The 20757-nt window shown below is 35.9% G+C and overlaps 2 protein-coding genes across 3 annotated transcripts; one reads left to right on the forward strand and one right to left on the reverse strand.

The window, feature by feature from the left end:
* Nucleotides 1–3377: 3377 nt before the first annotated feature.
* On the reverse strand, nt 3378–9562 carry LOC103932969 (probable bifunctional methylthioribulose-1-phosphate dehydratase/enolase-phosphatase E1 1). 2 transcript variants are annotated; one of them, XM_048586954.1, is made up of 13 exons: nt 9328–9562; nt 8556–8692; nt 7993–8052; nt 7266–7361; nt 6793–6912; nt 6416–6505; nt 5796–5981; nt 5387–5542; nt 4767–4916; nt 4582–4683; nt 4319–4428; nt 4073–4191; nt 3378–3754 (listed from the first exon to the last, which is right to left on the reverse strand). In XM_048586954.1, the coding sequence occupies exons 1-13, from the start codon at nt 9542–9544 to the stop codon at nt 3663–3665; spliced, it is 1635 nt and encodes a 544-aa protein (XP_048442911.1). In that variant the 5' UTR covers nt 9545–9562; the 3' UTR covers nt 3378–3662. The 2 variants fall into 2 exon arrangements, with proteins under 2 accessions (XP_048442911.1, XP_048442912.1); XM_048586955.1 differs by lacking the exon at nt 7993–8052 and having other exon boundaries at nt 9328–9561.
* A 3418-nt stretch (nt 9563–12980) lies between these two features.
* On the forward strand, nt 12981–19459 carry LOC103932959. The gene is made up of 12 exons (XM_009342614.3): nt 12981–13282; nt 13715–13779; nt 14280–14378; nt 15111–15243; nt 15403–15462; nt 15948–16007; nt 16768–16890; nt 17224–17295; nt 17714–17851; nt 17968–18123; nt 18370–18474; nt 19209–19459. The coding sequence occupies exons 1-12, from the start codon at nt 13061–13063 to the stop codon at nt 19239–19241; spliced, it is 1266 nt and encodes a 421-aa protein (XP_009340889.1). The 5' UTR covers nt 12981–13060; the 3' UTR covers nt 19242–19459.
* Nucleotides 19460–20757: the final 1298 nt, after the last annotated feature.

A 20757-nucleotide genomic window follows, 5' to 3' on the forward strand; every position in this document is an offset into this window, starting at 1 on the left:
TCACAGTCAAGTATCGCTTCCCAATTCCAAGGTTAGACGATATACTTGACAACTTGGCTGGATCAAAGGTCTTTTCTAAAATGTGTTTGCATAGTGGATACCACCAAATCCTCATTCGACCTGGTGATGAGTGAAAGACGGCTTTTAAGATGAAAGAAAGGCTATATGAATGGCTAGTAATGCCGTTTGGGCTTTCAAATGCGCCAAGCACTTTTATGCAGCTAATGAATCAGGTATTCAAACCTTTTACTGGAAAGTTTGTTGTTATATATTTTGATGATATCCTAATATATAGCCGAGATAAAGATAAACACCTAGCACACTTAAAAATGGTGCTAACTGTTTTGCAAAAGAATAAATTGTATATCAACTTGAAAAAGTGCAGTTTTATGACCACTCAACTAGTGTTTTTGGGATTTGTTATTAATGGAGATGGAATACATGTTGATGAAGAAAAGGTTAGAGTAATTCATGAGTGGCCAACTACTAAAACTGTGCATGAAGTTCGAAGCTTTCATGGTTTGGCTACCTTCTGTCGGCGATTTATCAGAAACTTTAGTAGCATCATGGCTCTAATAACTGAATGTTTAAAGGAAGGAAAGTCCCATTGGGGTGAATAAGCTGATCAAAGCTTTGCCTTAATAAAAGAAAAACTTTCAACAGCTCCAGTTTTGGCTTTACAGATTTTGACAAGTTGTTTGAAGTGGAATGTGATGCTTCATTTGTCGGGATAGGAGCTATTATATCACAAGAGGGAAGACCAGTTGCATTTTTTAGTGAAAAGCTTAGTGAAGCACGCAAGAAATGGTCTACTTATGAGCTAGAATTTTATGTTGTTGTTCGAGCTCTTAAAGTTTGGGAACATTACCTAATTCAGAAGGAATCCATTCTATATATTGATAACCAGGCCTTGAAGTTTATAAATAGGCAGAGTAAAATAAATTGCATGCATGGTAGCTAGATCACCTATATACAACGATTCACCTTTTCTTTAAAGCACAAGGCAAGAACACAGAACCGTGTTGCTGATGCTTTGAGTAGGAGATCATCACTACTTGTGACCATGCGAGCCGAGGTGATCAGATTTGAATACCTCAAGGAATTATACCCTGAAGATGAAGACTTTTCTATTGTTCGGGACAAGCTATGAATGAGAAAAATTGTGGATAATATGCATATCCAAGATGGTTATTTGTTTCGAGGGAGTCAGTTGTGCATTCCTAAAGGGTCGCTAAGAAAGCATTTAATTCAAGAGCTTCATGGTGGTGGGCTTGGTGGACATTTGGAAAGATACAAGACAGTGGCAATTGTAGAAGAAAGATACTATTGGCCACAGTTAAAGCGAGATGTTGGAAATTTTGTGGAAAGATGTCAAGTAGCAAATGGGCAATCTCAAAATACAGGTCTCTATATTCCATTGCCCATTCCAGAGGCTCCATGAGAAGATTTGTCTATGGATTTCATTTTAGGATTACCTAGAACTCAAAGAGGTGCAGACTCGGTGTTTGTTGTAGTTGATCGATATTCAAAGATGGCTCATTTTGTTGCTTGTAAGAAAAATGCTGATGCTACCAATGTTGCCAATCTTTTCTTCAAGCAGATTGTTCGTCTGCATGGTGTTCCTAAATCCATCACTTCTGATCGGGACACTAATTTTTTGTCCCATTTTTGGAGGACTTTATGGCGATAGTTTGATACTTTTCTCAATTTCAGCAGCACCAGTCATCCACAATCTAATGGACAAACAGAAGTTGTCAACCGAACTCTGGGAAATCTCATTTGTTGTACCTCTAGAGATAAGCCAAAACAATGGGACGTGGCATTAGCACAAGCTGAGTTTGCATATAATAGCAAGGTTAATCGTTCCACCGGAAGGTCTCCATTTGCTATTGTCTATTGTCACCCACCAAAACATACCTTGGATTTGGTTCCTTTGCCAAAGCTACCAAGAAAAAGCATAGATGCTGAGAATCTGGCAAAAAGAATTTCCACCATTCAAAGGGAGGTCCGTCAGAATCTTGAGGAAGCAACTCTTAAGTACAAAGAAGCTGCTGATAAGAAAAGACGTCATAAGGTGTTCGAGGAAGGGGACCTAGTCATGGTTTATTTACGGAAGGGACGGTTTCCTATGAGAACCTATAACAAATTGAAGGACAAGAAGTATGGCCCTTACCAAATAAATCAGAAAATCAATAATAATGCTGACGTTATTGATCTTCCTGCTGACATGAACATGTCTCCTACGTTCAATGTGGCTAATTTGTTTGAGTATCATCCTTCTGTTGATGTGGTTTGCTATGAAGACAACTTAGGGACGAGTTTGTCTGAAGGAGGGGAGAATGATGTAGCACATTAATGAAAAGGTTTATGATCATTTTGATGATTAAATGTCATTCATGCATCTCATTAATCATCCCTATTTTAACCGCTAGTGCATTTATCTTAGGTTCTTGCATTACAATTATGTAGTCTTTATTTTGCATTTATGCAGCCCCTAGCCATATAAGGGAGGCTTGTTCCCTTAACTTTTCAATATTCCAATAATCAATTTACAGACTATCTTAAGTCTCTCATTGAAGAGTGCTAATTTCCTTGTGGATTCAAGGCTTCCTAGTAGAATACGAAGATATTCTTCTAGTTTCCGCTTCCATTCTACATCAGCTTGACACTTGGTTGTGTCATGATTTTTCAACCTCGCGTTTGTGTCATGAGAAAAATTGGTCCAAAAACGACATATGGACTCGAGACTTGAGACTTGAGAGTCAGATTAATAGAGAGACGACAATGTAAAAATCCGTAACTTTAGGGTTGTTTTCATCTATTTTGAAAAAAATAGGGACTCAACCATCACATACTCACACTACACGAGTACAAAATGTAATTGGCTCAAAGAGAAAAGAAAAAAGTATCGTAATGCCAGCTCACTTATCTAATTTTACACTCACTTTATGACTAAAATATAGATGACAAATCAATATACAGTGAGGTGAAAAAATTATAAGACAAATCGCACTTAGAATTAAAAAAGAAGGTAGAAACCCATATTATTATCCCAAGCGTGACTGAAAGTGAGAATCTAACCTGGATAGTTGGGCCAGTGTGATTGGTACCTTGACTGAAATTTCTTCACTTGTATGCCTAATTCTTATCTGCAATTTTTGCCTGCCATAGTACCAACCTACTTCTCATTTAGTAGGAAGGAAGGATTCATGTACACAAAGTAATCTGGTCAACCAAGCTAGGTACAAAAGTAAACTCTGGTACCAATTAAAACAACTAAGACAGCTATAAACCGCACCATGATAAAAAAAAATAAAGTTACCTTTTTATACAAGCAATAGTTGGAAATGGAGAAATTGAACTTGGTATCTCGAGCGTGAAGATAAATATTTTTAACTAATTGAGCTACAAATCTTTTGCAATGACACTATAATTATGTTTACAGGACTTAACAAGCAATGATATACAACAACTGAATGAAAAAGATGAAATCCAAGAACCAGATTGAATCATTGATGCATCTGCATATTGAGAGAGGGGGACAATGATCCAACAAGACTTTTTTGTTTTGAAAATCTGGAAAACGCTGCTTATTTTATTCATGTATTTATTCATATGGTTTATATATTCCATGTTACATGTTTACAGAGAAGAACACATATTCAGACTTCCAAGAAAGAAGTGATAGTCTTGAAACCATGATTCTCTGGAAGAGCTCCATTCCCTGGTCGGATCGATACAATAACTTCCAATCCTGGAACATAAACAAAAATAAAAATGTATCTTAAACATCAACGCCGGAAAAAAAAAATCTGAATATTAGGTGACCGTATTCATTCATCTTTTCTTTATTTCGTTCTTTACTTTTTACTTTTGTTATGTTGGAGCAACAGTGAACTAGAACGGGTAGAAAAGTGTGTAGCGACATGTAACCGGGTGTATACACCATCCTCTCAATAAGTGGTCACGTGCTAGTCAAGTGACCGGATTGTCGTGAGAAGAGGGTGTATGAACCTGGTTACATTTAACATTTCTCCAGAGGGGTGGGGGTAAATCATGGGCAACCCGTTACCTGCTGCCTTTGCAGCTGCAGCTTCTTGAAAGACATCTGTCACAAATAAAACCTCTGATGGTTTATCAACTCCAACTGATTGTACAATTTCAGCATAACTGCTACTTTCTCTTTTGTTTCTGCGAGAGAGCAAGAGGGAGCGAGATTTAGCTAGCTTGAAGTGAATCGGGAAAGCTGGAAGCAGATCACGTTAATGTTAAGTGGAAGCGTTTTTAAAAAGTAGAAAAGGATTCTGAGTTAATTTACCCCACTGTGGTGTCAAAAAATCCAGACAAATATTCTCTTAGGTCCCCATAATTTGAGTTACCAAATATAAGTCTCTGTGCCAACCTGCTACCACTAGAGTATATGTAGACCTGCCATACAAAATGTCAACAATGAAGGTATGACATCGAGGAATCAACATCAACTTCACCAATGAATTAAATCCAATTTGTCTGGTTGGCATATGAGTCAAAAACATCGGAAACATTAACGCTCGATAAGCTATATCTTGACCATGCACGCACCTTTATGCCTGAATCATGCCATTTCTTAAGAGCTTCTGGTACATCATCGAAAACTACTCCTGTCAATTCATTCTTTTCAAATCCAGTTCTCCAGATATGACCCTGCATAGCTAGAACTCAGCTATATCCCAAAACATACGCAAACATAGCAAGCAAATTCCTTCTAAAAATCCAAATTTGCTTACTTGCAACTGTTTCAAGGCAGTGATCTTCCGATCAGCTTTTATCATCAAGTCAACATTAGTAACCAAGGCTTGAACAACCTCCTCTTTCCCTGCATCATCAGAGGGGATGGGAACAGCACCAGCAACACCTTTTTCCAGGTCTTCTTGAACCTACAGTAAGAATGTAGAACTTTAAGTATCAATTCAAAGCGTCCAGCTTACTTCTATGATCTTCCAGTTACCTTCTAAATTTAACTCTTTAAATAAAATGTAATTAAACTGCTAGCCTGAGCCCACATTTATCCAAGTCAGCTCTATACAATTTCCAGTTTTATTTATAACAGGGATTAAAAGATTAAACTGTGGTTTGCTCACTTCAAACTAATAATATTCACATTCGTATCAAAAAGATTAATTACTTAAAAAAACCATTTTTTTCATAGCACACTGAAAAGTAAGGGGACTACTATAATTCTAAAGCAATACTATTAGCATGAAATTTTAATAAGTGGCATGGCAAAGCATCATGGTGCATTCACACATCATGTGGTGCACTACTGATCCATGATTAACAGCTGCATACTAATGTGGTTATACAGGTGTAAGGTCAACGAAACAGTACTCTTGAACAAAAAACTTGCCTGGAAGCGCAACAACTTTACGTCATCTTGAGTTTCTTCAGTGTCATATGTTGCAGACAAGTGCCTTCCAACATTATCGCGGGCATATGGAAAGAGAACATCAGTCACAAACGATATGGGAGTAGTAGTCCCCTCAATGTCAAGAACAATGCAACGCTACAAAAAAAAAAAAAAAAAATAAAGGAAAATCCATAAAGAATAGGAGGAAGAATACAGTTTATACAAGAAACCGGAAAATGCTAATTATCAAATTTCTCAACCAGAAGGCAATTTTTGCACTAAACCAAAACATATGTATAAAGAAACACAAAACTAAGGCTGAGTTCAAGGCCCAAGGTTTCCAAGTAAACTAAAGGACAAAGGAATTAGACAAGAGTCTAGAACCCTGAGAAATACACTTTAAACTTACTCGTGATGGCTCAGATTTATTATCTGAAGCTGCATTCCCAGCGTTCACAGATACGTTTCTGCAAATACCACTTCCTGAAACTCCTTTGACATTTTGTTTTATAGGACCATGGTTTGGTGTAGTTGGGTCCAAACCCAACTGATGAAGTTTGATAGCAGCTTCAAAGAGATAGTGATAACATTCAGCCTGAAAAAGAAAAAGTAAAAAATCTGAATTTGTAGAAAGCATGTAAAATGAACTTTTAGACCACTAAGAAGATAAAAGGCTCCATGCTTCAAGATCCATACATTAAACATCAATATATATTTCGCTAGAAAGTTCAGCACTCTAAACGATTTCAAGTCTTCCTCTTCTACATTCCTATTTCCCCTTTTTGTTTCTTTTGGCAAAATCTATCCATGCTTGAAGGGGACATTGGTATATCAACAGTAACATAAGCTTTGCCTCTTTCAGCAACCGGCATGAATAATCAAGTATGATACGGCACAAAAAAGGTCCAATCCCTAATGCGAGAAAGATGTAAGTGATTTACTATCTTTGACAATAACATTGAATGCATAACCATCAGGATCGTAAGCATCACATACTGCAAAATCAACAATTATCCCTAAGATACACACCTGAGTCTTAGCATTGATCCACGAGTCTCCCCATATATAGATCCCATGGTTACGAACAAGAACAGCTGTTGTTTTTGGGTAGGCTTCAATCTGTTGAACATGAAGGCAAGCAAAATACTCATCCACATAGAAATTCAAAGTTCAATTATTGATTTTTTTCAATAACAATCAAGCAATTACTTGGGAAACAAAAAACCTTATCCATCAGCAAAGCTAACAAAATGAAATGACAAAGGATTAAGTACATATTTGTGTCAGCATGAACTGAACAACAATATGTTACTGGGATGAAGTCCATCAGAATATTAGCTTTATGTCATCAAAAGTGGATAGAATTGTCAAACCAAAACCAAATTAAGTTTAAAACATGAACGTACAGCTTTGGCAAGAGACTCTGTGAGCTCATATTCATAGGCAGTGTTCTCTATTATAGGGACCACAAGCTCATCATAATAACCATGCCCTTTGATTCCTTTGATCATCTCCATATGGGTGATCTGCATATTTGTTTACAGAAACAGGAAAACCAACTATTAAAGGAGACAACCAGTTAGAGTAGGCAGGAATAATCACATAGATAAAAAGCAACACCCACCAGGGCTCCCCAAAGTTTGAAGCTACATATATCTATTAGAAGCTACAAGGTTCATTAATTTCCAAAAGATCTTCAAATAGTGAGTCAATATAATGAAGAAATATCCAACTTTTCAAGCAGGGGGAGGCAAACATTAAAAATGGGAAAAAAAATAAAGGATATTACAGCAATGAATAAAAACAAAAGGTCCCTGTGTTTATATTAATTAGCACTTGGTATATTCCTCGCTAATGGGTGCCAGGAGTAAAAACTTACTCGAAATTCTTTTGCATTAGGATTGATCATTGTTACAAGACAAGATTCCATCCCATGACTATGAATAACAGCTCCAGCATTACGCATCTCATATGCCTGGAAAACAAGGGAAATAAATATCAACTATTACTTTTCATAAGAGAGGCCTTGGTTTTTCCAAAAATTAAGCAAATGGTGAGTATTCATGAACCCCCAACATCCACATTTTGGACTCGTCATCAAATGGAATGAGTAAACACAGAGATACAGGACAACGGATCGTATTACAAGGTTAAAACAAATGTTTTAGTCAAATTTGCACGTGCACAGCTGCTGAAGTGCCTTCAAGAAGCAAACCGACCTTAAAAATATAGTAAATAGTACTTACTCAATATTAGTTAGAACATGTATCCCGAACTAACAAACAAAAAAGAAAACTAATTAAAGAAGGAGCACTAGCATCAAATATGGAACACAGAAACCACAACAATGCATTGACCACATTTTTAGTTAATGATAGAAGAATAAATAGTGTGAACAAAGAGAAACAGCTTATCAGATGGTAGCTCACATGTCCGCTACAGAATCTCAACAAAATACAACTTCTCTTCCCTTTTAGATATGAAGATTTCAAATTTGGCCAATAACTAAATTCCAGACTTCTATCCCAATTGACACAAATGCAGATGAGTCTTTGTGACCGTTTACATCCAAAATCATGTAAGGTTCAAATCGATCTGCATTGTACCTTGTAACTGAGATTCCTTGACATTTCTCTTCGCAAAATCAATCGCCTCTTGGCTACATTCTGATAGGGATCCAATAGCCATAAGCAATCAAAGTCTTCAAAAGTGATTATTTTGATTGCTAATGAAATGTAGGAAAAGATAATTGATCAAATTTCTTTTACCATCTTCAATATTTGGAGGAGTTAGGAACTACAGTCTCCACCTGGTTTAGCAGCTTTAGCATGCCAAAACCAATAGCTCCGGAAAAGGTACTTTGGTTGTAAAACTAAGATTTCATATTGTATTCTGTGAGTTAAAACTTAGAAATACCACCCCGTTGAGCCAACAAAGTTATTGCCCAGCTTACATAGCGTATAATATCAAAAGAACCTCAAAAGTGTTCATTAATGTCATCATCACATATTCAGACATCAACAGTAATTGTACAAAACTGGATCCGAGTCATTTCAAAGTTTTAAATGTTCAGACTGACTTATCCAAATCAAACATTAGTCGGAACTACTTTATACTATCTTTCGAACAAGAACTTTATGGTATTTATAAAAAGCACAAGAATTGATACCTTCATAAAAAGTGGACCACAATCAGAACACTTGGGAGGCTTATGTGGGTAGGGTTTAGGAGATGGAGTACACAAGACAGACCCATTCGGAGATAACACATACATGTCCTCTGGTACCATTCTCTCCTTCTGAACGCCTACACATTGAAAACACATGAAGACGTGAGCCAGAAACAACATAGAAGAACACGTATTGAAAATGAACCTAAAGTTACAATGAATAAACTATCCTGTTTAGCATTTTAAAAAAAAAACCTACATAGCAAACATATTTTGCCTTTAAGCTTGAAAGATGCATATCTACAAACAACCAAATATTAACAAGCACAAAACGAACCATGATAAATATGAAAAGAAATTGGATGAAATGGTGAATTTACTAATCCCAATTGCTGAAATGATCACTTTCAGTAAATGATTGATACGTCATTAATGTTTGATATGTCATTATTTCCGCCAATTTCCCAAAATGAAATCTCACTAATCAAACAGCCAACCTGTCGAGCTCATACTAGAAAAACACAGTAAGTAACTAATCAACACAAAACAAACCCCACAATTAATTTATATACCAAGCAACACAGAAGAGCCAAAAGATTCAACATTTAGCAGAAATTACATTAACCCAGAAAGCAAACAACCAAAAGAACAACACAAAACACAAACTTTAGGAAAATGAGCAAAATCCATGAATACCCAAAAACCCCAAAAACTCAAAAATGAAACTAAACGATTACAGAGAGAGGAAAGAGAGAGAAAGAGAGAGAGATACCAGATGGAGACATGACTACGAGCTGCTCGGGCTTAGGAATAGAGTCGTCGTGCACTTTGATTGTGATGCTGCCGCCGGTCCCTGAGACCCATCCGAGATTGTAGAACTGGCGGCAGAGGTCGGATATCAGAACCTTGGTGTCGCTCACTGCTTTGCCTTCCAAGTAGGCCTGCGACGTCGTACCGAGTTTCAGTCCGTTCACTCCCACTGCTGCCATTGCTGGTCCAGAGAAAGAAACTGTGAACCTGTGATTGGTGTGCTTCAATACTAGGCTAAAATAAACTGTGAACCTCTTCTTTTGTATCCGTGTGAACGTATAACTCATCGAAGGTGAAACCTTTGCTTTCGTTTTAGTAGGAGTAAAACAAAGACAATTTCTTTTCGAAAGAATGTTTTTTTTGTTACGTATTACTATTTTATGAAAGAGAAATACTAAAGGGATTTTCTCAAACGTGAGATTTTTTGTGTATTTTTATACATTTAATTTTAATTTCTTAATTTTTGTGTTAACATTATAAAATAATGTGTCAAAAAGATGAGGTGATGAAGAGTTCATAAAGAGTCCTGTTTTGAGATAATCTCCTTAGTATGTAGTTAAAAATGAGCACAGATGGCAAATTGTAACATTGTTTGAAGTTTTTGAATAAACGATAGTATCTATACTAAAGAAATAGGGAACATTGTAAGTTTGAATTGTAAATTATTAAAAAAAAAACTAATGAAAATAGCTTGAAAACTTTGAATTTTAATAATAAAGACAAAATAAAGAGTAAACTGAATAGTACCAGTATTGACTTTTTAGTGTAAAAATGTGGTTTTTCGTTTAAGTGAACAGTACCAGGAGCTTTTCGTTAAAATTCTCATTATTAAATGGTGCACAAAACTAGAAAAATTGAAGTGCCATTTGTGCAAATTTTTCTTCCTTTTTGTATAAAATTACTTTATTATACCTTATTAGAAATAGTGAACTGTTAATTTAATCCCTGAATTATTACCTAAGTAAAAATTAGGTCCTTAAACTATTTTTCAGAAAAAAGTAGTCATTGAATTATAAAAATTTGCCAAATACATGCTTAATATTATATTCGAATATACTATATTCAATTTTCCGTTGATTTAAGTCACGTTACTTCCATGTAATACACATTGGAGAGTAGTTGGTAATTTTTCATAAAGACATAGTGCATGAAGTTAACTTTGGACAGTAAATTAAACATTAGATTCAAAACATATATGAAATGTTAAGGGCTTATAGAAGAGAAAATGATGATATTACACTTTAAAGTGTGTTAATTGACTTAAGTTGATAAAAAAATTGACTTAAGTTGACAAAATATTGAATAAAATAGCTTTGAATAAAATAGTACGGATGAAATTAGCAATTTTTAATGAATTTAGGGACTTATTTTATCGAAAAAATAATTTAAAGACTTAATTTTCATTGAGGTAATAATCTAATGACGAAATCGGGACTTTGCCTTGTTAAAAATTCTACTTCAATTTATAAAGGAGAATTAAAATAGGCATGACTCATGCCATCTTTCCACATCACCACATATGTACAGTGGCTGCTATGACTTACAAGATAACTCAAGATGAGTTCAATACTAAATTATTATCACAAGTTCATTATGTGATTTAGTTCAATTTCACTTGGAAGTAAGAGGTCTTAGGTTCGATTCTCGCAAAATGCGAGTTTAAACTACATTATTGTTAACCCATTATGAGACTGAGCACCCACCCTCCTCCTTAGTGTAGATAATATCGTTTGTTAAAAAAAAAAGTTCAATTTCACATCCCTTTAACGTAATAATTACAAATCAAAAGAGATATCACTAGATTGTCATACTAAGGCCATCTCCAACCGAAGGGTCCAGAGGGCCAGAGGGCCGAAAATAACCCGAAAATTGTCTCCAACCGAGGGCTAGGCCAAAGGGCTCGTGGAATTTGAGAGGGCCCCACGAAATCTGAAAGGGTTGGAGGGCTGGAGAGCTGGCTACATGTAGCCAGCCAGCCAGCCTGGGGCTGGCCAAAAAAATAATTATTCCTGTCGGTTATAACCGACAGGAATCCGTAAGCTAAAATTCAAATGCAACGGCTTGCTGACGTCAGCTAGCCGTTGCATTTGATTTTTTTTTTTTTAACAGTTTTATTATTATTATTTATTTACAAATTTTTTCCTATAACTTCTATTTCACAAAATTTGTTTCATTTTATTTTAAATTCTATTTTTTTTCCTATAATTTCTATTTCACAAAATTTGTTTCATATATTTTTTTAAATTATATTTATTTCCTGTAAATTCCTAAGCCATTATACCACATTAAATTAAATTAAGTAACATGAAATAACATTAAACAATATGAAACGACATTAAATAACGAGCCCTATGGCTCTCGGTTAGAGACTGTTTTTTGTGACAGGGCTAAAACAAGCCCTATGGCCCTTTGGCCCTCGATTGGAGACAAAGGCAAATATGATCATGTACTGTTTATTAAAATATTAATTTCTTGGAGAGCCAAAGGTCTAAAATGAGCCATCTGGCCAGCTCTCGGTTGGAGATGGCCTAAGTGGATTGTATAGTCATATTATTAGGAGCCAATCAATTTATAATTGTAAGGAGGTTATTACTTAATAAAGGCGTCACTATGAAACTTATTTTTTGACTCAGTAGTGAAGTTTGTCAATTTTCAAGATGTACACATTGGCAAAAGAGAGAACCTAGTCTCTAAAGTAGCTAAATACATGTATGCAGTGTTCTCTTTAATGCGTCAAGTTTCATGCCAATAAACTATAGACATGCTTACTGGTAAAAAAAAAAAAAAAGCCCCCTAGAGATGCTTGAAAAAATTTGGCATTTAAGAACAAGATCTTCATTTTGACGAGTTGTTACCTACTTACAAGCTCAAGGAAGTAGTATCAACTCCAAGGAATAAACCGTTGTCTCATACCACTTTAGATAAATATTTCACTTCATCTCAAATTTTAGGGTGTGATATCCACACGCCGTTACTACTTCTCACACATCATTTTAATTTTCGGCCATCGTAACGGATAAATTAGAGAATATCAAATGACAAAAATTAACAAAGAGTGTATGAAGAGTAAAAAGGGATGTGTGGACACACCCCTAAATTTTAATTTGTGACAACATATTTTTGGACTTGTTGACAATTATTACTATGTGAATGAAGTTTCTTAAGACGAGACCTAAAAAAATTATAAATAACCAGTCAAAGTTGGGTCCAAAACTTATTATGACTAGATGAAGGTTATTCCTATATAGGGTATCATTTTTATATAATATTTACAATATTATTGTATTCAAAATTAAGAGATCTTCAATGATATTCTTGTAAATGACTAATTTAAAATCAATTACTATGGTTAACACATTATTCGACTTAACCTAATTTCATACTTCCTCAGTGTAAATAATATGTCTTTGGTTCAACCTTTATGCATTAACAAGTTTAAAACTAAATTATTATTCCCTAATTGTGTGACTTAACCCCCCCTTTTTTTTTATTTATTATTATTATCAAAAAGTAATGGTGGGGCGTTTGGCTGTGGACATTGGCTGCAGTGCTTACTCCTATCCCGGATAACATCCCATTCTGTGTTTCTAGTATACAGTACATTATCCAATTCCAACCCAAAAATCACCTCTCCAAATTACAAAGCCAAAAGTCCCTCCGTCCCTCCGTCCCTCCGTCCCTCCCCTCATCCAACCATGTCAGGCAAAGACCGTATGCTGAAGAGCCTCAAGAAGTTCGCTGACTTTCATTACAAAATCTTCACGGATAAATATGGCCAGCAGCTCACTGACATTTTCGAGTTCCCTATCAAGCTTGTCCTTTCTCCTTTCACTCTTGCTTTCGACATTGCCGGCTCTGCTCAACGTGGGTTTGGCGTTCCTGAGTTGGTGTCCAAGCTATCTTACATGTCAATCTTTGTGAGTTCTTGCAATTCACGAAATTTTATCACTTGGGAATTTTTCTGTCTCTGCAGAGTTTGAGAATTTAGCTGCTTTTTTTTACTTTTCAGTGGGAGTTTTCGCTGTTATTAGGTATCTGCAAATGGGTCAATGGTGTTTTCTGAGTTTAGGGGATATAAAGACTGGATTTTGGTAGAAATTAACAGTTGTTTTGGGAGGTTTGTGTCATTTGGGAAATTGGGTCGATGGGTTTTTGTTCAATTGTTATTGGGGTTTGTGTGGATTTTTTTGGCGATGAATGTAGAATCAATTGGTGAATGTATAATTTGATGGAAAAGTTGAATTACATTTGTAGTTTAGTCAAATAGGTTGTGAGGTGGTGCTGCTACTCTTGGGAACTTGCATAATACTGAATGGTTTTGTTCTGTTTTGGTTTCCTTTACGTTTCAGGCAGTTGCTACTTTAGGAACTTATGACATAGCATTAGAGATGGGAAAGAAGGTGATATGTCAAAGGTAATTTTCATTATCTGTTCACTTTTCCTGGCAGTCCTTATCGTTACTTGTCTTTATTTTCTATGCTTGATATTGTAGTGCCTAGCACCTTTATAGTTTATAGTTTCACTATATATATACATGTACATATGCATATATATGCGTGTGTGTGTCTGTGTTTGTAGATTGATCATCTGACAAAAAACGTGCTAAACTATAAAGAAAATGAAAATTATTATGCATTGATGTACAAAGGTGCTTCCTTTCTATCATTTTATAGTGTACTACTGTTATTGTACTAGTCACCATTCTCTATCATTGAGAAGCAATTCGCACACAACAATTTAGAACATTTTATGGGAAAATTTCAAAACCATGGTAGTATTCATGGTTGCTCTCTAAGCTGCCATATTTGGTGTAAAAGGATCTGGCTGTGAATCTCCTTGGTGAACTTGATGATGTTACTACATTCATAGTTTATTGAACTTGGATGATTTCTTAACTGCTGTCTTGAAGTGCAGGAACTGTGGAACCTGCAATGGTTGGCAGGCATTGCGGTGTACCATGTGCAGAGGATCAGGGAGGGTGCAATACCAAGTGAAGAATTACACCTTGAGAAGGTAGACTTCCATCCATTTAGATTTTGGTCCCTATGTCTGGAAAACATGGTAACTCTATGAGTTATAATGTGCTCTCATTTGCCACAAAGTGGAAAGACTTTTAGCAAAAATGGAGGGAGATTTATCAAATACGTAGGATACATGATTCGACAACCATTTTCTTGAAGTTTTAACTAGCCAAATATGATGGAAAAAATTCTAAGTTGTGCTATAATGTTTGAATAGCATATGCCTAGTGAGTCCAACAAATGGGCTAGAAAATCTCCAGTCTTGCCAAAATCTGTACTGGGAATATGAACTTGATTAGAAAATTTGACTCTGTTAAGAGCTTCTTATGGGTCTCCTGGTGTAGTCCTTCAAAACCAAACTATGGCTATCATTCTAAAAAATGGGAGTCCATTGGATTGCTGGAATTTATTATATTTCTAGTCAAATATTTGAGATGTTACTAGCATGTCAGAAACAAACGTCTTGCAATGTGATTTCTGAAACTAAATATAGCTCTGCTGTACTGTTTCTCCTTGTTACTGTAGTTTCAACTTTCAGACAATCAAGATTGGTAGTTAATGCTGGATTAGTTGGAAATATTCTTTTTATCTTTGGTTTGCAGTATGTTTCGTCTACTTTATGGTTATTGTTTATAAATATTATCGTGCAGTGAGTTCTTTATCCAACCATACCAATATGATATTATCTTCGTGAATTTTATTTCTCATATGAATCTTTATGCAGTGGAGAGAAGGCAACAGCTCAATGTGTTGCAGATGCCATTGCTGATAATCGGGCTGAGTTGGTTCATCTTCCATCCGCCATAAATCTTGATGCACCATTGCCATCTAAAGAGTGCCCAACCTGTGATGGCACGGTAAACCTTTTGGTCCCACGTAATTTGACTTAGTTACATATATTTCCCACTGTATCAAACTCATAATCAGTATTTATATCCAAAGCATGCGGGTTACCTTCTCACAAAACTGAAGATCCGAAGTCATAAACTTGACACGAAATATTTACTTTATTTCAGGGTGTGATGGGCTGTCCTGAGTGCAAGGACAAATTACAAGTCAGAATCTCTGCAGATGATGTAAGCTATTTTTTCTTACATTGATCTGAGACTCATAATGTTCCAACTTGATCTTCACTTTGTGCGATGCATAATTCAACACTAATTTGTGAACTTGCCTCTTGTTTCCTAAGACTAGAACTTAGCAATTGATAGTTCCAATTACTTGTAGAGTTCTCAGTACATTAGTTGATTTACTGTTAGAATATTTGGAATTGGTTTAATATGTTTCAGAAGGGCAGTGTGTTATTTCAAGCAAACTGTGTCAATCATTCAAAAGGAATTGTTTGACTACAATGATACAAATCATACAGTCCATACCCATTCAACTGGTTAAGAATAAAAAAGCTCTAGTCAATAGTCATGTTACTTTTATTTTGTTTTATCTTCTCAAAGTTGAGTTTAAAGAAATTGTGGTATTATTTAATCACGCTCTCGTATCTCATTGATTCATTCTTAATGATGCTTCCATCCTCATAGGTTCATGTTTTTTTTTTTCCTCACAGATCATGGAGCCTCCATGGAAGGCCTACAATGTTCTGAGGAAGATGGACTACCCCTATGAGGCTAGTATCAATTTTTGTCCTATGCGACATGCTTTTACTTTTAGTGGGTTTTATTTTGACAAGTATAATTACTTAGCAAGAGTAATTTATAACAAGCTCCCATCTAAGTTTATGACACCATGAAGCAATTTTTCTCCCACCACTCCTTAACTCTCTCTGAAATACCGACATTTAGACCACGTGCAACATGAGGGGGCCTTTCCCTTCTGCAGTCCTCCCTAATTCAACAGAAGAGGCCCCTGATGAACACAGAATGAACTTATTTATTTTCAACATTGAAGACAAAGTTTGATTATTAAAGTACAGCATCTCTGAATTCGTTTTGGTTGCCAAACGATTTTAGGAATATCTTCTTGAATCTGAATACAGTAAATATAGTAAACTTATTTCAAGTACAGGCTCTCTGGCTGCAGCGATAAAAGTTTCGCTTATAGTTTATTCTGCGAAAGAGTCAAATTTGGTGACTGTTGTGGGCTTAGCCTTGCTAGAGAAGATACTTTGTGTCTGAAGATAGTCAATCTCGTATTGGATCTTTTAACTTTTGAATATAATGATTTCATTGTCAAGTAACTATCAAGGAATTAGAGCTCCATATTATCAAGCATGTTTAGTCTTCAGATATGGTATTCATTTTTGTTGTTAGGTCAGCTGCTAGAGGCTTCGTTCTGCTCATTGTATAAACATAGATCCACAAACTAAGGAAAGTTTAGATACTAGTTTTTATCTAATTTTTTATTAACGATTTTGTTAATTGTTTCAGCATATAGTTCACAGCATGAAAGATCCCAGCATCGCTGCATTTTGGCTGTTTACCTTGCCTCAGGTTGTGGGGGGTTTCGACTTCGATGATGATATCAAGAAAAAAATTTGGTGGCAATACAAGGTTTACAATTTATAAATACTGTATCAAAAGTTATACACATCCTTACTTTTATGTTGTTTCTTATCATATTGTGATGGCAACATTCCCATGTATTGTACTTTAAAGATATTAGACCAGTACAAGAAAAATGTGAGCTTTACCTTTGTTTTTGTGAAAGATGCGACTTTTTTCTTAAAAAAAAATTCCTACACATCCTTGTTACCTTATTGCTCAATATCCCACTTTACATTAACATTTATTATTTACAATACTTTATTAAGCAAGACTGCAGCAGTACCTTACTATAATTATCTATTCATCTATTTCCTTGTTTCCTGGTTCTTTTTGGTTTAGGAATCTATGCGGTATGATCAACTTCGTGATGTGGTGGCCAAGCGAAAACCTGGCTGGGAGCAGTTGCAGGAAGTAAGAAAATTTGTGCATATAACCAGTTCAGTTAACGGGCTTGGTTTTTTTGTATTTATATTGTTTGTTGACAAAACATCTCTTGAAAAGTTTATAGGAAACAAGTTTAGGATTCTTCTATTGGCCTTTTGGTCTCCCTTTAACAACTCTTCTTTTCTTATTTTTAGAAGAAAAAAAAAATCGTAATGAAGCTTCAGCTCTTAATGTCGTATAACAGTGATTAGTCTATTGTAAATTTTGTTCTTACTGAGGGAACATCTTAGTTCCATCTGCTTCATACTATTTCCATTTGTTCAAAGATGGATTCATATGTTGATAATTGAACTCTCGTACATTTTAAGAGTGCATTGTTTCTGCAATTTTCTGTAATTTGTTTCTTGAGAAAGATATTTGATATGAATTTGCTCATCATTGATAGGCCTTGATCTCCATAGATCCTGCTCGAGCCAAGGAAGATCCTGTTATTGTGAAAAATATCCCTTACTATAAAGCAAAAAAGGCCCTTGAAACAGAAGTCATGAAACTTGATCCTCCACCAAGGCCGCAAAATTGGGGTGTAAGCAATCTATCTCAATCAATATAGTAGTTTAAGTATTGAATGGTACCAGGCAGAAAAAGGAAGATGCTCATCATACTTCGGATAATTATGATCTAACAGTGGAGCATTGGCAGGAACTGGACCTTCCACTGAATGCATCTTCTTGGAGCAAGGAGGACCTCAAAAATCCTGAAAAGTTCTATGAAATGACTGTTCTTCTAAATGCTCAAAGAGAATTGGCTGACAAAATTTTGGATGCGCAGTGGGAGACTAGATGGCGACAAGAAAGGGTTAGTAACTTATAATGTTATGTAGCTAAAAATGAAGTCTGCTTTGCCCTTTCTATTTCTTAATGAGTTTAGTAAATCTATAGGAAATGAAGCACATAGAATATATCAATATAACGATCTCATAGACTAAAATTTTATACGAGGCACACAACTATGGAGGCCATCTTTTCCTGCGATCGCTTTTAGTTTTTGCCACGAACCATTGTTTTCAGTGCAATGACGTAATATATCCATTTTGATGGTCAGTTGAACGAGATGTTGGAGGAGAAGGTACGGCCGTACATGCAGAGTATTGACAGTGGGACCCTCTCCCAGCCTATTATATTACAATTACAAGATCAGAATCAGAAGGTTTTACTACTCTTCCCTTTTCACTCTTTTATTAGCTCTTGGCGAGCATTGAATCTGAGTGTAAATTACAGAAGTGCTTATTTGATGAATCCTAGTATCCTATTACCCAATCAAGAAAGGACACGCCTTATATTTCCCTTTCCATTCCACTTAAGCTACAATCCGACTCTCAAATTAACATCAAATTAGACTAGATTGTAATAGAAGTGTTGAAATTGACTGTGACATGTAGTACTGGAATTGCATACTAAGCTTAACGGTCTTGCGTGTCCAAATTTTGTGTTATTTGGATGATCTCCATTATTGAACGTCCATTAGGCTTCTTTTCATTATTGAACGTCCATTAGAGAGCTCCATTTAGTACTTTATGGTTCGGCTGTTTAAATACGGGTGAAAAGCTATTTTGCCTCAACTAATCACTGTACCGGTACCCCATACTATCAAGTCCGTTGGTATCCCAACTGTGAAATGAAAGTTCTAAGATTTTTTTTTGAGTCCTACTTGGGTTTCCATACAAATTCAAGAAAGTGCCTTCTAGCTTTTGTCAATCTTAGTTCACGGGTGGTGAACCTTAGGACCACATGTTTCACTTTCAACACATTGTTTTCATGCTGCATTGGTTCTGATCTATGAAAATCCTGCTTTATTAGTTTTGAAAATTGAGGTTTCACCTTGTGCTGATGTGTACATTTATGTAATCCAACAATGCTATAACTCTGTCTCATGCCTTGCAGAGGACCCGACAACGGAGATGGTGGTTCTTTTGACGATACTTTCAGCCATTTTTGTACCCAGAAAGCACCACAGATCACGGCTTGTTCTTTTCGTTATGTATGATTTTGTGGCTACACTGCTTTCTTCTATATTAGTTTACTTCCCCTTATAACTCAGCTGCTTAATCTCATGTATTTTTGAGCCTATTGGGACATCACTTGATGTAAATGAGGAGAAAATGGCTATCTACGAGGAGCAAAAGTTCAGTTTTTTTTTTTCTTTTCCTATTGTCCATGAGATTGAACTCGAGACCTCCTCGGAGATTGAGTGTCACTTGGGCCAAAAGGTGATTGACAATGTTTAATTCTTAATCTTCCATCATATTGTGAATAAACCGAAACAACGGACCAATTATGAGAGTGAGCTTGTTGTAGCGGACGTCTCTCAAACAAAAAGTGAGCCTTCTGCATGAACGTCCCACCATGCAAGCCCACATTTTGTTTGAGAGCTATTGCATATGGTTTTCCGTACTCTGTATGCAAGAATTATCTCGTTCTTGTTGGAAATCAACTTTCATATACGAGTATACTGTGACGTTTCGTCTCAATAAGACAATACTCTTAAGTCTTCAGGCACATAATTTTTGTGTCATCGATACGAAATTGCAGTGGCGGTCTATTATGCAAGACTGGACGGACAGGACACGCACGATTCAGCGGTTTCTCGTTTTTTGTCGGTCTTCCCCCCTCCCGTAATTGTCAAGAGCAGGACAAGTCACCGTGTTGACGTGTTGTGTGCGTTAGACGTCGACTTGTATTGCTTAAGATATAAGCAACTGAAACACATCAAGTTCTGTCCTAACATTTTGTCAAGGCGTTCAGAAAGAATATGTCGACGGACTCACTCAAAACCAAATTTGATTTGACAATGCTATTTGCTACCATGCAGCTAACAAATGAAAAAAATAATTAAAAAATTGACCATTTTTACATTGTTATTGAGAAGATTTATCCCAGAAATTTAAGTTGTTAGGGAATTGACCAATAATGTATATCAAGCTTACGTCCTTGATGCTCATTTTCTGATCCACTTTGCATTGAAAAGGCACACCGACGAGTGAGAGTTAAACATATATAAAGAAATGAGAGATGAAGATCAAACTCAGGATATCACGTAAAAAATGTCATGATACTATATTAGACAACTGCTCGGATCAAAAGCTCAAACGTCAGGAAAGGGTTGCTACATCAAGGGTCTGATCAAAACTATATTGGTCATACATCGTATGTAGTGAAAGAAATTATCTGAATCAAGGTTTCCAAAGCTCAAACGTCAGGAAAGGGTTGCTATATCAAGGGTCTGGTCAAACTATATTGGTCATACATCGTATGTAGTGAAAGAAATTATCAAAATCAAGGTTTCCCCTTCATTTGTATGGGCTATGTTAACACGGAGGATAAATTTTCTTGCTAGTTTAGTCAGAAACCTAACTCGGAAAGGTAAAGTAATGGACATGACTGTCCAATCAGTTTCATCTCTTAATGACAAGAAATTTCCACACAGATTGGC

This window comes from the organism of the source record quoted next, unplaced genomic scaffold (genome assembly GCF_019419815.1).
Source record: "Pyrus x bretschneideri cultivar Hongxiangsu unplaced genomic scaffold, Pyrus_bretschneideri_v1 Contig25, whole genome shotgun sequence".
Classification (NCBI taxonomy): Eukaryota; Viridiplantae; Streptophyta; class Magnoliopsida; order Rosales; family Rosaceae; genus Pyrus; species Pyrus x bretschneideri.

Bases quoted from the DNA above. Each gene is read 5' to 3' on its own strand.
- LOC103932959 (XM_009342614.3), top strand. From the start codon at position 13,061: ATGTCAGGCAAAGACCGTATGCTGAAGAGCCTCAAGAAGTTCGCTGAC. The intron at 16,008-16,767 runs GCTAGTATCAAT...TAATTGTTTCAG, and splicing joins AGATGGACTACCCCTATGAG to CATATAGTTCACAGCATGAA. The intron at 18,475-19,208 runs GTTTTACTACTC...CATGCCTTGCAG, and splicing joins TACAAGATCAGAATCAGAAG to AGGACCCGACAACGGAGATG.
- LOC103932969 (XM_048586954.1), bottom strand. From the start codon at position 9,544: ATGGCAGCAGTGGGAGTGAACGGACTGAAACTCGGTACGACGTCGCAG. The intron at 5,543-5,795 runs GTAAGTTTAAAG...TTTTTTTTGTAG, and splicing joins ATAAATCTGAGCCATCACGA to CGTTGCATTGTTCTTGACAT. The intron at 4,917-5,386 runs GCAAGTTTTTTG...TTCTTACTGTAG, and splicing joins TAAAGTTGTTGCGCTTCCAG to GTTCAAGAAGACCTGGAAAA.